General features: G+C 36.6%; 2 protein-coding genes across 4 annotated transcripts; one reads left to right on the top strand and one right to left on the bottom strand.

Annotated features, from left to right (window-relative positions):
- Positions 1-6107: 6107 nt before the first annotated feature.
- On the bottom strand, positions 6108-9246 carry LOC122038063. 2 transcript variants are annotated; one of them, XM_042597632.1, is made up of 6 exons: positions 8974-9246; positions 8771-8900; positions 8029-8649; positions 7737-7923; positions 7566-7639; positions 6108-6627 (listed from the first exon to the last, which is right to left on the bottom strand). In XM_042597632.1, exons 1-5 carry the CDS (start codon positions 9048-9050, stop codon positions 7611-7613), a joined length of 1044 nt encoding a protein of 347 aa, XP_042453566.1. In that variant the 5' UTR covers positions 9051-9246; the 3' UTR covers positions 6108-6627; positions 7566-7610. The 2 variants fall into 2 exon arrangements, with proteins under 2 accessions (XP_042453566.1, XP_042453567.1); XM_042597633.1 differs by having other exon boundaries at positions 6611-7041.
- Positions 9247-11793: 2547 nt separating this feature from the next.
- On the top strand, positions 11794-16271 carry LOC122038061 (ankyrin repeat domain-containing protein EMB506, chloroplastic-like). 2 transcript variants are annotated; one of them, XM_042597630.1, is made up of 8 exons: positions 11794-12034; positions 13115-13379; positions 14502-14581; positions 14823-14895; positions 15015-15100; positions 15179-15277; positions 15359-15457; positions 15911-16271. In XM_042597630.1, the coding sequence occupies exons 1-8, from the start codon at positions 11846-11848 to the stop codon at positions 16013-16015; spliced, it is 996 nt and encodes a 331-aa protein (XP_042453564.1). In that variant the 5' UTR covers positions 11794-11845; the 3' UTR covers positions 16016-16271. The 2 variants fall into 2 exon arrangements, with proteins under 2 accessions (XP_042453564.1, XP_042453563.1); XM_042597629.1 differs by having other exon boundaries at positions 14823-14921; positions 15002-15100.
- Positions 16272-16533: the final 262 nt, after the last annotated feature.

Here is a 16533-nt window from a genome sequence, read left to right as displayed (position 1 = left end):
GAATTCTTTAGATCTATCAATCGATTTCAACCATAATCGACTGATATATCTAAAGAGCCGAGAATGACTTGAAATCAAATTATATGTATTTGTTTAGTTCTCCTGATTATATTCATGTCCTCAAATATCAATTTGACATAATATATTGAGAGCAATGATTTTTTTTAAACTCAAATCGATCTTTTAAAAAAAATCAATCTATTTAAAAAGTAATAATTTAATCTGAATCGATTGATCCTACAGTGCGGATGAACAGTATGCTGAATTAATTTCTATATTGTAAAAAATACATAGAACCCGATTTTATATAATTCTGAACTTTATAGGTCCATCTACTGATTTTGTTCAAAATCAATCAAAACTTACTTATGGGCTTAAAGAGGTCAAAATGGCATGGAATCAAGTTTATGTGTTCGTCTAATTCTCTTGATTATATCCATGTCCTTCAAACATCAATTTGACACACTATAGTGAGAACAATAATTTTTTGAACATGAATTAAATTTTTCGAACATATTCATATTAAAAAATCATTGCCCTCAATAAAGTATGTCAAATTGATATTTGTATTAGGATATCTTGGGATATATGGTACATAAATCTTTTGTATATGTTTCCTCTTTATCTTTATCTCTTTATGAGGCATATAAATATAGTTTATATCATTATTCTTGAATATAGAAAATATATTCTTTTAATATCTTTTACATGGTATTAGAGCCTTAGGCCTATGCCACAAACCCTAACTCTAGCCACGCCTAGCCGTCGTCGTCGCTATCGTTGTCGTTGCCGTCATCGTCACTATCGCCGTCGTCATCGTCACTGTCGCCGCCATCGTCGTCGCTGTCGCCGTCATCGTTGTTGTGGTCTCGTTGCCGCCGCCTACCCTCTCTCTCAAATAGTCGCTCCTATGGCTGCACCTACGACCGCCCCGATCTCCTTCAATGTTGCTGCTCATGCGCCCTTGAAGCGAACTTCCTCCAACTATCTCTCATAGCGTCTACAATTCACGACCCTCTTCACTAGTCATGATCTGCTTGGCTTTGTTGATGGTTCTCATCCTTGTATGGACAAACTACATACTGTTGACGATGCTTCGACTCCTAATCTTACATATCATGCCTGGATCTGCCAAGATCAACTCATACGGAATGTTATTATTGGATCTCTTTCTCCATCCTTAATTTTGTTTATTGCTGCTGCTCGCACATCTCGTGATGCCTGGAACACTCTTGCTCTCACTTATGACACACCCTCCCGTGGTCACATTACACAACTCAAAATACAATTTCACAATCCAGTCAAAGGTTCTCAATCTATCACTGAATTTATCAGTTTATCAAATCCAAATCTAAAAAAATGGCGATCATGAATGCTCCTCTTGACATTGAAGACCTCACCATCAAAGTCCTTCATGGTCTTGATGATGACTATAAGGAACTTGCACATGCCATTCAAGCTCAGGACACTACAATCTCGTTTGAGGAACTACATGAGAAGCTCCTCAATTATGAAGCTAATCTTGTAGCTCATAGGGATACACAAATCATTCTTCCAGCAATTACCCACTTTGTTTTTCGATTTGTTGCCTTCTCACGTTGACTCCCTTATCTACCTGTCGCAGTTTATCCACCCGACGATGCTCGACCCATTAGTCCATGGTCCTCCTAGCCACGGCAGTAGCCGCACTCTCCAGCACAGGGCAAACGTGTCTCACGTTTGTATCTTGGACGTTGTCAGTTGTGCAGTCGTCAAGGTCATTATTCTCAGCACTGCCCTGATTTTTTGTATCAGCTTGCTCCTACTCCTATGCCTCCCACTAGCTCGTCTCGTGCTGTCTATGGACTGTCTGCTTCGTCGGTTGTTGCCCACACTATGACATCACCCTCTTCGTCTGATTGGATCATTGATTCTGGCACCGCCTATCATGTGACATCTAACCTCTCCAATCTCACTCTGCATGCTCCATATATTGGTTCTTGTTATTGTCGGTGATGGTTGTCGGTGATGGCGCTGGACTTCCCATTACTCACATAGGTTGTCTCTTACCACCCTTTACCCCTTCTTTTTTGAAGTTTCCTAATGCCCTTTGTGTTCCATCAATTAATTGTTGGGTTGTAAAGTTGCAAACAAAGTCCCACATTGAAAACACACGGGAAAGATCATGAATTTATAAGGAAAAGATATCTTGATTGGTATGAGGCATTTTAGATAGAGCTCAAAAATAAAACCATGAGGACTTAGCCCCAAAGTAGACAATATCATACTATTGTTGAGATATCTGACATCTTTTGATCCTAACATTAATAAGAACTTTTTGTCCGTCTCCCAACTTTATAAAACTAATGATGTTATTGCTATTTTATCTTCCTCTGCTTTTTAGGTCAAGGATCTTCGCATGAGGATTATTCTCCATCAAGGTCTACTTAAAGGCGATGTCTACTCTTGGTCTGCGTCCATTTCTTCTATACCGCTAGTGCTTTCTTCTTTTGTTGTTTCTCTCCCTGCCTGGCATAATCATCTGGGCCACCCGTCTACTTGAATCTTATGTCAGTTAGTCGTGTCTAAGTTGTTGTCTTGCTCTGCTTCTTTAGTTCATCATTTTTCTTGTAATTCTTGTTCATGGAATAAAAGTCATAAATTACATTTTCATGACTCATCACTCTCTTCGCAATTTTCCCTTGATCTAATATTTTCTGATGTTTGGAATTCTCCGGTTCTTTAATGTGATGGATATAAATATTATGTTATATTTGTTGATCATCATAGTAAATATATTTGGTAATATCCCTTAATATGCAAATTGGATGTCCTTTCTGTATTTCAATGCTTTAAGTCTCTTGTCGAGAAACAGTTTAATCATCCTATCTTCATCTTATATACTGACAATGGTGGAGAGTTTCTTGCACTCAAAGAATTTCTTAGTTTACATGGAATCTCTCACCTGACCACTCCTCATACTCCTGAAAATATAATAGTTTCTCTAAACACTGTCGCCGTCGTATTATCGAAACTAGTCTTGTGCTTCTTCATCAGGCGTCTATTCCTACTCAGTTCTGGCCCTTTGCCTTTGCCACTGTCACCTATCTTATTAATCGACTATCCAAACACAATCTTTCATACAAATTTTCCTTTGAGTGTCTCTTTGCCTCCCTGTCAAATCTCTCCAAACTTCATATTTTGGGTTGTCTCTGCTATCCATGGCTTTGTCTCTATGTTTCTCATAAACTTGCACAGCGATCTTCATCCTGTGTCTTCCTTGGTGACTCTCTTACGCACAGTGTCTATCTGTGCTATGAGTCCTCTTCTGGAAAATTTTGTCTCTCGTCATATTATTTTTGTCATCTGAGTTTCCTTTTATCAGTGATGGTTCTAGTGCTGGACCCTTTCCTAGAGCATTGTCTAGTATGCCTATGGAGGATTCAGATGCTATTGATTCTTCACATATTTACTCTTTTAACTCATATCTCATACCACTAGTTGTTCACCAACCAGTCCCTGTCGAGCCTCCACCTGCTGAACTTCTCCCTGCCAAGCCTCCTCCTGTCGTGCTAGTCGCAGCAGTAGCTCCACCCTCACCTGCTCCTCCACTTTAGCATGCTTCTAGCACCAACACCCATCCTATAGTGACCCGTTCCAAAAACAATGTCTTCATGCCTCATCCTCAGTTTGGTCTCACCGCTATCACTGACACTACTCCGTTTAAACCTACAATACATATTGTGGCTATGAAGGATCCCTACTCGCGTGTAGCTATGTCTAAGGAGTCAATGCTCTCCTCCTTAATGGCACTTGGGATCTTGTCCCGTTTGATACCTCTCAGAATGTTGTTGGTTGCAAGTGGGTGTTTCGACTTAAGCGAAAGTCTGATGACTTTGTTGACCGCTACAAGTCTCATATAGTTGCTAATGGATTTCATCAGCACCCAGGTCTTGACTATACTGACACTTTCAGTCCTGTAGCAAAGCCCACTATTGTTCACCTTCTCTTGTCTCGTGTTGTTTCTAAAGGATGGTCTCTTCGTCAGATGAATGTGAATAAATTATTTCTTTAGGGTCAATTGGATGACTGTGTTTATATGACTCAGTCGTCTGGGTGTGTTGACTTTGATTTTTTATCTTATATCTGCAAGTTAAATAAAACAATTTATGGTCTTAAGCAAGCGCCACACGCTTGGTACACTATGCTTCATCATTTTTTAATCATTGTTGGCTTCACGACCTCTCTTGCTGATAATCCATTATTTATTTTCCGCTCTAGAGGTATCACTATGTATCTACTTGTCTATATCGATGATATGATTCTTACAGGGAATAATGCTAGTGCCCTTTAGGGATTTATCAATCAGTTGGGTGCTCAGTTCTCATTAGAAATTTGAAAACCTTATCTTATTTTCTAGGTGTTGAAATTGTTTCCTCTCAACGGGGCCTTTGTCACTCTTAAAAAATATCTTCTTGATATTTTTACCAAAACCAGCATGGCGGACTCGAAAAATATTCAAACGCCCGTTGCCACGTCTGCATCTTTGCACCTCTCTGATGGCTCCCCTCCTATGGATGCTACTTTGTATTGCCAAACAGTTGGTAGTCTGCAATATCTCTCTTTTACTTGACCAGATATTGTCTTTGCTGTTAACAAATTGTTTCAGTTTATGCATGCTCCCTCATTTCTCCACTAAAGGGCTGTTGAGCGTCTATTGCGTTATCTTAATGGTACATGCTCTTATAGTCTGATTCTTCAACAACACTCCTCTCCCTCCTTGCATGTCTACTATAATACAGATTGGGCTAGTGATATTGATGATCACACGTCCACTGGTGCTTATACTGCACTCCTGGGTTCCAACCCAATTTCTTATAGCTCCAAAAAGTAGGGTTTTGTTGCTCGCTCATCTACTAAGGCCGAATATTATTTCACTACCTCTACTACTATGGAGGTACAATGGGTTCGATCTCTTCTTGATGAACTGGGTGTGGACACTATAGCCTCTACAACCTCTATCTATTGTGATAACATTGGAGATACTTATCTCTGCATAAATCTTGTGTTTCACTCACGCATGAAACACATTGCTTTGGATTATCATTTTCTTCGTGAATTGGTTTAGTAGTAAAGTCCATATCTCTCATGTTTTGTTGTTTGACAAGTTAGCTGATGCTTTAATGAAACCACTTCCTAGTGCTCGACTTTGCCCTCTCTGTTCCAAGATTGGTGTCTCTATGAGCTCATCATCTTGAGGGGCTTATTTAGATATCTTGGAATATATGGTGCATAAATCTTTTGTATATATTTCTTCTTTATCTGTATCTCTTTATAATGTATATAAATACATTTTGTATCATTATTCTTCAATATAAAAAATATATTTTTTTCAATAGCTTTTATAGTTTGAGATATATATATAATCAGGAGAACTAGACAAATATATAGAATATGATTTCATATCATTTTGAACCTTTTAGCCCCATCAACCAATTTTGATCGATTTTGAATAAAATAAATAAATAGACCTAGAAAACTCAGAATGATATGAAATCAAATTTTACATATTCATTTAGCACTCCTGATTATATTCATGCCTTTAATATTAATTTCACACACTATATTGAGAATAATATTTTTTTTAACATGGATTAGATTTTTCAAATATATTTGTGTTCAAAAAATCACTTCTCTTAATATATTATATAAAATTGATGTTTAAGGACATAAATATAATTAAGAGAGCTAGACAAATACATAAAATATAATTTTATATCATTCTTTAACTCTTTAGGTTCATCAGTCGATTTTGATTGAAACCAACTGATAAATTTAGAGAGCTCAAAATGACATGAAACTAAATTCTTTGTGCTCGTCTAGTTCTCCCTACTATATTGAGAATAGTTATTTTTTAAAACTCAAATAGATTTTTTTTTAAAAAAAAATTGACATATTTAAAAAAAATAAACCCCAATTGATTACTACATTGTGTAACAATTGATTGGAGTAAATGCAAAAAAGGTAAAATGACTATGAGATACATAATTTGATAATTTTAAAATTTTAATATGTGATTTAGATGTCTAAGAAACTTAGCTACACGGTTCCATAATTTACCGTTGATCTAAAGAACGTCGCAGCAAAACATTTAACAAGAAATAGTAAAGTTACAATCTGCAGAGAAGTCAAACAGATCAACTCAAGTATCTTGCATAGCTTTCATATTAATGTGTCAACCGTCAACTTATATGTCCCACGGTTCCCGTGTCTACACGCCATATCAAAGTTTAGTTGCCCTGAGTTGGCAGTCCATATCTATATGGATCTTGACTCCCATATATCTCGGCGGTAATTTCCAACCGATATAAAATATTTTGTTGGATGTCTGTTATCACGTTAGGATAAAATACCCTTTGTAATTTATTCCTGTGTCTTACCGTGAGGTCGAAAATATAGGACCACTTGAGCCTTGAGGTGAGCCTTTGCTCCAAAAGTTTAGTTGTCTCATCTCGACAATCATACAACTATTTTTGATTGCTTAAAAATTACAGAGACATGACTAAGAGCCACTTACTGATGCGATATAGCTCGAATCAACAACCATAACGGCCCATTTTTGGTGAAAACACTGTCAACTGTAACAATCTGGAGACGAAATCATTTTTGTTATTCCGTAAAGAAAGAAAATGCTTGAATAAAATGATTACAAATAGCATCAAAAGAAACCCTGCGTAGAATGCTTGTATACTTTGGACTTGGTAATAGAAATCACTAACTTTAGCTAACTCCTGCGATGGAGAAAGTAAATTGTGCTTAGCTTGTCCACCGAATAACAAAAATGTAGTTTTCTTCACACGGGAATTTTCAAAATGGATATATACTCATTGTCCGTTGAAGATTATGAATGTTCACCCCTTCATCTATGGTTCAAAGTATCATGCACGTTATTCATCCAAATTGTTGCCTTAATAACAACAATTTCACGACCACCTATTCAAAATATTCACGGTGAATTTTGTTTGGTTAGAATACCCTTTGATGCAATTGCCTTTCTTTTTCCTGTAATGGAAGCGGCAAGTCAGCTAGTTTCAAGTCTGTATCTTGTTGAAAAGATACATTCAATATTCGGTTTGGCTGTGGAAACTTAGCTAGATAGATATAAATATTCTAAAAGCATAGGCAGCTGCATTTGTCAGCTAAAGATACAAATGGATCACTTCAGTTATTCACTACTAGGCAGGGTGTGGCACCACTGCCATCAACATACTGCTAGTTAAACCTTGTCACAGTCTGCTTCATATGTCCAAGTCCATCTAGTTTATCTTCAGCATTCCAACAACCATCTTATTATATACTCATAATGCAACAAAAATTAGCAGTATACAGTCGTATATAGAGTTAAATGGCAAAGTAAAGCCCCAAGTATTTGGGACTCACAATGTTAGTATAGATGTGGTAGCTGTAGTTTCTTACTAATTTTAGGATAACAAGTCACACATCTGAAATCATGTGAACTTTACAGATGAACTTGTCAAAATGAAAAGTATAATTGCATAAAAATAGAGTACAAGATATAGAATTACCTAAAGCCGCTTAATTGCTTCCTTGAACCAAAGGAGTTGGTAAAATTATTTGTTTGCATATAGGATGAATATGACTGCATGTTTAGTTCAAAATGGTATATATTTACTAAACGAGCAAGATAATCAAACAACAAAAGGAGTTGCATAAAGAATGAAAGAAAAGTATCCTACCAATCAATGAAACAGCAGCAATTGCCCAGAGAATAAGCTTGACACGGTAACCATATCGAACATGATACTGTGACCTCTGTAGTAACCGCTGAAAAGCTCCAAGATACCCATAAAAATATTTAGCGTATGTTACTTGTCCGTATTGGCTAAGGTTGCTCTTACTTCTTTCATAATATGGATTGTATTCCTGTGGCAACAAAAACAGGTTTTCTTAAAATTCAAGATAATTTATGAGGCAATCAAATCTAGAAAAATATGAATGTGGGGTAAAAAATGGCAAAAGACTACTCACTCGACGTAATTCGTGATTTCGCAAGGGAACAGATTCTATCAGATCATTTTGGTTCTGAGCAGTCCAATTCTTAAATTCGTAGTTGCACCATGGCATCTTTGATTTTGAATCAAGTGCATTGGATAACACAGAAAAGCTGAATACTCGTGGAGTTGGGAGATTAGGCCGATCATCCGATGATTTCTCCGAAGTATCTTCACCTTCACTACGGATTGTAATTTTGCATGCACCAAGATCACCAGCACAGCTAGCTGATCTAGGGTATGCATATACTTTGCCATCCTCCAAAGGATTCTTCGAATGGATAATCAAAGTCTCTCTATTGTTTGTGGCAAAACCATTCCAATCATTCCTGTTAGTAGCCGATGAAATGATTTCTTTCCTTTCCTTAGCGGTGGGACTAGATAAGAACTTAGCAAGTTCATCCCGCTCACTTTCATCCAACTGGACCCATGTAAGTGTGTTCTTGCCAGTTTCCTGATGCGTTTCCCTGATAAAATCCTCAATTGCCAAGATCCTATTTCCAATAGCCGATACAAATTCACCATGCCGAGCTCTCACATCTTCCCCAGCCGACAAAGCCTCATCATTTAACTTCACAGCATGTTCAAGCTCTTCGAGCTGAGAATTAACACACCAAAATCCGATTTTGTCCCATTTCCTCAAAACAAAACCCTCAGCACAGGTAAACAACAGGAAATACACAAATTCAAACCAATTGATCAAAGAATTCAACACATACCTGCCATTTCGCTGTCCCAAGAACTGTGTGAAGCTCCCGTTCCAGCTCGCCGGACGAGAATCGATCTCCACCAGCGAACTTCAACACCTTCTCCCGCTCGTGGACGCATTTCTTATAGACGGATTCCAGCCTACCAATTGAGAAATCGAAGAACCGACAATTAATCAGCCGGAAACTAATAAGAAAGGGAGGTGGGGGCTCACCGATCAGCGGAATTCTGGACTTCCTCCGCGGCGGCGAAGAAAGGATCCTTCTCCCACCGTTCGAAGGTCGTCGCCATCTAATCCCACTCAAAAAAGGGCAAATCCAGACGGAGAAGATCCCTATCGACTGAAACGGTCGCCTCCCTTTCTCCTCCTCTAGCAATCGGGAGAGAGACAAGCGCGACGCTGATCGGATCGCGAACGCCGGCACGGCTCCAAAATGGATTTGATGATTCTGATCCTGACGGGCACGAGCTCGTGGAAAATGGGCTTATTCCTTTTCCGGGAGTTAATTACATAAAAGTTCTTAAAATTTTCATATAATTTAAAATTTATTATTTTATTTATCTTTAATTATACCTAATTATAAAAATATAATAATATATTTATTATTAAGGCTTCTAACTCAACTGATATGGTTCACTTTAAGTTTAATCCTCATCAATTTATTTTTAGATATCTTTGTCTTATAATTTTATAATCTTTTTTACATATTTTTAATGTGAAACTTGATTGTAATCCCAATATCATGATACATGTGCAAAATAATGACCTTTTGCTCTCTCTTTCGTTCCATCCAAGTAAATCGAACTTAAAGGTTCTTTTCATCTTGAGAGGTGTTAGGGGATACTAAAGCAATCTAATTCAATAAAAAAAAATAGCAGCATAATCTTTGCCTAATTAAGTTATTTCTATTTTGTGTAGGAACTTCACTCACTGTCTCCTCTCCTTTATCCTTCATTGTCATTGATGACAATACAAGACATGGCTTGAATGAAGATCTCAGTTTTATGGCAGAAGATCGTGCTGAAAACACAAGGAGAGTTGATGAGGAGTCTTCATTTCTATCCATCAACCGTATTAACTCTCCAGATAGCTTTTATCTTGCTTGGCAACTTGCATATGCCTCTTCTAATACATTTGCAGATGCTGGTACTAAATTGCTCACCTGTAATGTCAAATCTATCTTCAGAGGTTATCTTGATGAATCTTTTTTAAACACAAAACTGTCAATAACCTACCTGCAAATATTTTGCAACAGAAGGAAGCCATTTCTTTCCCATGGATTTTTTTTTTTCAGTGCTGAAACTCACTCTTCCTCTTTTTTGGCCGCTGACTTAGTTGCTGCTTCTTTAGCTTCAGCTCTGGCCAAAGATCTCTTGCATGCCATTGTTTATGTGATAGCCACAGTCACAGATCAATCTTTATCTTTTGAACTACTGCAAAAGGTAATTCTCACGCATCCAATTCAAAGTGTTTGGGAACAAATTTCATGCACAACGCACCTTCACTGATTTCTCTTTCATTTCTTGTCCTGGCAGGATTCTCGGTTGGTAATTTATCTAAATACTATATTTCAGTTGGAAGTAATTTTTCTGTCAAAGGAAATTGGCTGCACATATAACTCGGTTGTGAAAATACATACCAGCAGGATCCAGTATCATGCCAGGAGATGATCTGCTGAATAGGATGAATACCGGTTATGTTAGATTGTGGTTCCTTCATTAGGGAGTATGCAATCTAGTAAACTTTTAGCAGTGAACTTTAGTTATTAATGCGTAAAGTTCTAACATGATGATGTAATGATTAATTCAGGATAAATTAATCCAAGCAACGTTGCTAAGTAGAATAACAGTGATGGAAGAGAACAGAAAGAACAAATAGCCAGTTTTCCAACAGAGCAGAAGGCATCCTGGTAAAAGTTAACAAATACCAGGGATCGAAGCAACCCTATCGTTGGCTGTAGATATTATTAACTAGAGGACTTCTGACGACTTGGTCACAGAAAACAGCTCACCATCCGGGTCATAAAGATGCGGTCAACATTCTAACCATGTCACACCGATAGAGTCATCTTCTTAGATTCCCGATAGGATCATATACTATTCATCATTATTATTTCTTATTATATGTATTATTTTTTTTTTTAAAAATGACCAATTGTATAAACATGACAAGTATGCATTATGGTAGCTAACTACTACAATATAAATATTGTTGAACAAAATAAGTTCGAGTTGTAGTACTATATATTGAGCATAATAAGTTTTAGTTATAACGACTATGAAATCATAGTTGTTATAATATAAATATTAGGTAACCATGTCAAATCTATATTATAGCAGCCATGAAATAATAATTGTTAAAATATGAATATTTTTAAATAAATTAAGTATGTGGTGTAACAATTAAAATTTTATAATTACTATAATATAAATTTAATGTCATGTTCATACAATTAGTCAATCAATTTAGGATTTAATACGTGTGATAAAAGATATTAAGATTAAACAATTTATTTGAGGACAACTATGTAATTTTATAAGGGGATTGATATGGTGAGATGTCCTTTTGTTAAAAGAAAAATAATGTCTCTTCTATTTATTTTTTTATAATCTAAGTATTCAACTCTTACACATCAATATTATAAAAAAATTTCATCAACCATTAAAATAATTTTAAATATATATATATATATATAACTTCTAACATGAAAAAGCATCACGAATAATTCAAACACCGTAGATATAAAATACCCAATGTGCATTTGAATCTTCGTTGCATGGGGAGAACATCTTACAATTTACAATTGCACCATATGCTCAAGGAGGTCGGACGAAAGTCTCTCCTATTATGGCAAAAGTTAATCATACTTGAGTGCCCTCGTAGTCCGTCCTCAATTACGGGGAGTCCCTTCTTATTGTTGTCCTAAATAAAATGCTAAAATTATAGTGGATATTGTCATTTATAAAATGATTTTTTAAAAAGAAAAACCCATTTTAATAAATAAATAAATAAGAAAGGGTTTAACGCGAGATAAAGTGTGTCGTTGAAAGAGCGGATACGAGCGAGCGCTGGGAAAACCAGAACCATGACGACCTCTTCCTCCATGGCCGCAACACTCTCCCTCCTCCCGCTCTCCGGTCATACTTTCCTGCCTTCCCGTCCCAGATCCCTCTCCCTTACGATCGTGTGCTCGAACGTTCCCTTCTCCCTGAGCTACCGTGCACATCCTTTATCCCATGTCGTCTCCGCGGCCGCCGCCCTAGATGCAGTAGAGGTACTTTATCTTTCGACGATAATTGCCTTTTTCCTTTGTTTCTGTGTTTTTTTCTTTGTATGTTGTGGTTGAAGAGGACTGTTGTTGCTTCCCCTTTTCTCGATGTTGAGGCTGATGCCGGTGAGGTATTCTACACCTTGTCTCATTTTGTTACTTTTTGATGCTATAATTACTGGGAATCATTAGCATTGAGGGTCTTAAGGAACTAAGACAGCCAACTGATTTCTAAACCAGCATGGACTCATGGCTAGTGCCTAGTAGTATGAATGCGCTTTGGTTTGGATGGGTTTTACTTTATATTTCTAACATATTAGGAAAGATGCTACCTTTACCTATCAAATCCATTGAAGATTGAACTTTGGTGCATCTAGATTTCCTTGACAATAGAGGCTAGAGAGTTTGGTAAAAGTTGGATATTTAAAAAGACTAGTAAGGAGTCCATGATAATATTTTCCATCGAGAAAATTATGGAACATCAAACACTAGAAACTCTTTCTTTTTTGAAGGATTGTATTTGTTTGTTTGAATAGTAATTCTCTAATCAACTAGTCTTATTCGGAAAAGCAGTCCATTAGAACAACTCAAAATGATTTCGTTACGGTAATGCATAGAATATCATTTGGTATATGTATTGCAGAGTCTACACTTGTGCTTCAGACTGAGTTACCTAAAACCAGTCCAATGGATAAGCTCAAAGTTAGTAACACTGACTAATGTGTAAAAGCAGTCAATTGGATCAAGTTAAAGATTTATTGCAGATTAAAATAAAAACAAATGGAGAATTTTTAATAATAACAAAGACCTACAGGACAAGCTCTTTTTCCCTCTCTTTTTTTTCCCTATTTGAAACAGGAGAATTAGGTTATTTGGTTTTGATTAATGATTGAAATGTGTAAGAAAAAGGGGGGATTATGGAGAGTCATGCAACGATTAAAATAAAACTTCTAATGATATAGTTCCATATAACTAATGTCTATAGGGAGGGCATGGATTCAACCGCACTCATATGTCAATTTTCCACATAACAGTTACTTTTCTGTTTTGGACATCATGATCCTCTTATTTCCATGGAACTTCTAGCAATGCTTTGGGCTGCGGGCGAACCAAGTCATTTGTAGGCTTCTTTTAGGGATGACAATTGGTCGAGTATTTTCGGGTGCCCATGCCTATGCAAGATGGACCCCTAATGGTTTATGGGAAGATCCCGATGATGGTAATGACAGTGGTACTGAAGAAACGGACTATGAAGAAGAGGAGGAAGGAAGTGATGATGTAGGGGAAATGAAAGTCTCTGCTGTTAAGGATGATAAATGTGCCGTGGCTCAATATGAGGATCTTATGAAAGGTTTTCTTCTTTTATCCTTATTAGTCTTTGAATGTGTATATCTTCTCCTCAATTTTATTTTTTGGTATCTTTATTCAGTTTTGAAGTCTATTTTATTTTTCTTTATTATAATTATATATCTTGGTAGTTGAAAAATTATATCTTGTCATGGCTGCCATAGAGTTCAATTTCCTTTTTCTTATAGGGAATTTATCATTTTTTTTTCCTTCTATATATATGGTGCTGGGCTTGATTCTTGAATAGGAATTCCTATGTCAACACGATTCAGAATGACAATGTTAAGTTGTGAATAAGATAACTTGTGATTCGCATGTTAGCTCTCTTGGTTCATTCATGATATCTGAACTGTGTCTCCTTATGTACGCATCTGAATGGACTTCATAAGCATCTTAATGTGAGAGATTGACTCAGACATCCGTATGGATTGTCCCTCTAGATTCTTCATCATGAAAGAATGGGCATGTTAAAATCTTCTGTATGGTTTTTGATTCTTGTTCCAACACATCATGAAAGAGAAATCAAAAACTGGTTGACATAAAATTTATGTTAAGCTGCCTTCTATCCTTTAGATGTTAGACCCAATTGTGAATCAAAATCTGCTGATTTGTGCTAATCAATACTGGTATTTGAAACCAAGAGATATAAAGGAAAGAAAAATATTCATTAAACATTAAATGCTTGATAAATTCTCAGCCCTGATGATGCAGATGCATATGATATTTTATTGTGATCTGCAAAACTTGTCTCAAGACTATTTCTTCATTAATTTGTAATTGGGAGAACAATCATTCTCCAAATTGGTGTAGTTACGTTTTATCACCTTTTTACTGATTTGTGGATGACTATCCCAAGTGTAAAATGATGATAGAAATTCAGAGTGATAGAATATTATGTGGTTTGGTGTCTAGGTGTTGAGCTGAAAACACAATCTGTTTACTAATAGAGGTAAGGCACATACAATGACTTCTATTTTCTGCATATGGGAGTTTCGTGAATCTATAGGCAATCAACATACATCTCCAACAGTTCATAGTTCTGCTTCAAATCTTATTACATGCCCTGAGATGTTCTGTTAAGTCATTTATTTAATCACTATATCTTTTTTTCTTGTTTCTCTTGCAGAAGTAGAACTCTTGTTAGAACCTGAAGAGAAGGCAATTTTGCAAGAGAATGAATTCTCAAACGTTAAGAAAATCTCTACTGTTAAGTTCTCCCAACTTTAGTACCTATCATATATAAATCATCTGCTAGTAGATCTTCAGGACTTCGTGTTTCTATTAATCTCTATTACGTTTCTCTTTTAACTTGCCGTTTAATAACAAAGAAGTTTTTTTTCTCTCACAGCGACTTCATGATGCTGTTATTTTGCACATTACTTATATTTCAGTCTATGACATAGATAGTAATAAACTTCTACTGACAACTGCCATATTTTTGATACAGGTGAAGTGGAACATATTTCATAGTTTTGCATTGTCTGGTCAGATACCACTCATGGACAGACTAATTGAGCAAGGTACAGAAATTGATTGTCTTGACAAGGTAAGATTACCATTGTTTTAGTCAATGGGATAACTATTTGATTTTTCAAAAGTATGAACTCAAGTTGATTTTTAACACAGGGTGGTTTTACAGCTCTTCACAAAGCAGTTATTGGCAAAAAGGAGGCTGTTATCAGTCATCTCCTTAGGAAAGGTGCAAACCCTCATGTCAGAGATAGAGTAAGGATAAGTAGCATAAATTTTACTTTATTTTTTGGGGTATAAAAGTCACACTGACATTGTTCTTCCCTGTGGTAGAATGGTGCCACGCCCCTTCATTATGCAGTTCAGGTTGGTGCAATGCAGACTGTGAAGTTGCTTATAAAATTTAAAGTCGATGTAAATGTTGCAGATAATGTGAGTAGCAATGAAGTTGTTATACTTCCTGTTTACAGATTCATTAACTCATCTTATTTCCTATCTCGAATCATCTGGCAGGATGGCTGGACACCTTTACATGTTGCAATGCAAACGAGATGTAGAGATATAACGAAGGTATTGCTGATAAATGGTGCTGATAAGACCAGAAGGACCAAGGTAGTGCATGTACTAGTTGAACTTGCCGGTTATTTTGTGCAATATGATTAATGCTTTAAAATGAAAATTGAGAGCTAAAACATTTAAAGGCATTAGATTCCAGTAGCCGATCATCATTTGTTAGTGAATCCTGACTTTTACAGTAGCAGAGCATTTATGCTCATGTTATCTTGTTACAGAATAACTATAGATCTTCAGATCATCCAAAATGCCAACTAAAAAAATGCATAAACATTGTGCCAAGCTACACTCCAGGGGATCTCCACCATTCTTGGTAGACACGATAGTTTAGTCACGCTTTGATTTCCAGTAAAGATGTTTAAGAAGCTCTTCTATGCATATAGTCAACTGAAAACTTCATGTCCGATTTTTTCTTAATCGTAGTAACATGACGTTATCCAATATGGCAGCATTTAGGATTGATTGCTGATGTCTTTTTGTTTTCATGTTTAGGATGGAAAGACACCTCTGGACCTGAGCTTATGCTATGGGAAAGATTTCAAGTCCTTTGATCTAGCAAAGCTTCTTAAGCTCGTTCCAGCTAACAGGGACCTATGATCCTTTCCTTCAGTGACAACTAGCGGGGAAAGTTCAGCAACGAATAACAATCGCAGCTGGGTTGAGTGAGATTTTTGGTGCTTGTGGAGATTTTATTGCTGTTCATTGTAATGCACAATTCTGCAGTGCAACGGGAATGATGCCAGCAAATTTGAAGTGATAAAGTAATTGATGAAGCTACGTGAACTTGTTATAATCTGAACACTGCCGATGTTGAGATTTCGAATATGATTTGAATTGTCTTATTGTTTGTAAAGGTGCTGTTGGTTCATTACTCTTGATGGAGTCCTTTTTCACACATTCGGGTTCCTACTCTCCATCTTCCTTAGCTGTGGTGGTGATGGCTGTTCTTCGATGAGTCCATTCTCGGAGTTGGGAGTCGGTGTTGTTGTTGTGGTCGTCCGACAGTCAAGTCAGTATGTCTGAAAGGAGGAAGGCTTGCTTGTGCGAGGGAGCATTAGAAGTTCGAAAGAGGAAGATGGAGAAGATTAGCATCCGCTTGTGTGAAGAAAAATATG

Source organism: Zingiber officinale, chromosome 1A, assembly GCF_018446385.1.
Source record: "Zingiber officinale cultivar Zhangliang chromosome 1A, Zo_v1.1, whole genome shotgun sequence".
NCBI classification, from domain to species: domain Eukaryota; kingdom Viridiplantae; phylum Streptophyta; class Magnoliopsida; order Zingiberales; family Zingiberaceae; genus Zingiber; species Zingiber officinale.
The sequence above is the reverse complement of the archived record's forward strand: the minus strand, read 5'-3'. Positions and strand labels throughout refer to the sequence as shown.

Excerpts from the sequence above, each read along its gene's own strand:
- LOC122038063 (XM_042597632.1), bottom strand. The coding sequence starts at position 9,050 with ATGGCGACGACCTTCGAACGGTGGGAGAAGGATCCTTTCTTCGCCGCC. Across the intron at positions 8,901-8,973 it reads GTCCAGAATTCCGCTGATCG|GCTGGAATCCGTCTATAAGA; the intron begins GTGAGCCCCCAC and ends CTCAATTGGTAG. Across the intron at positions 7,924-8,028 it reads GAAATCACGAATTACGTCGA|GAATACAATCCATATTATGA; the intron begins GTGAGTAGTCTT and ends TTGTTGCCACAG.
- LOC122038061 (XM_042597629.1), top strand. The coding sequence starts at position 11,846 with ATGACGACCTCTTCCTCCATGGCCGCAACACTCTCCCTCCTCCCGCTC. Across the intron at positions 13,380-14,501 it reads ATATGAGGATCTTATGAAAG|AAGTAGAACTCTTGTTAGAA; the intron begins GTTTTCTTCTTT and ends TTTCTCTTGCAG. Across the intron at positions 14,582-14,822 it reads ACGTTAAGAAAATCTCTACT|GTGAAGTGGAACATATTTCA; the intron begins GTTAAGTTCTCC and ends TTTTTGATACAG.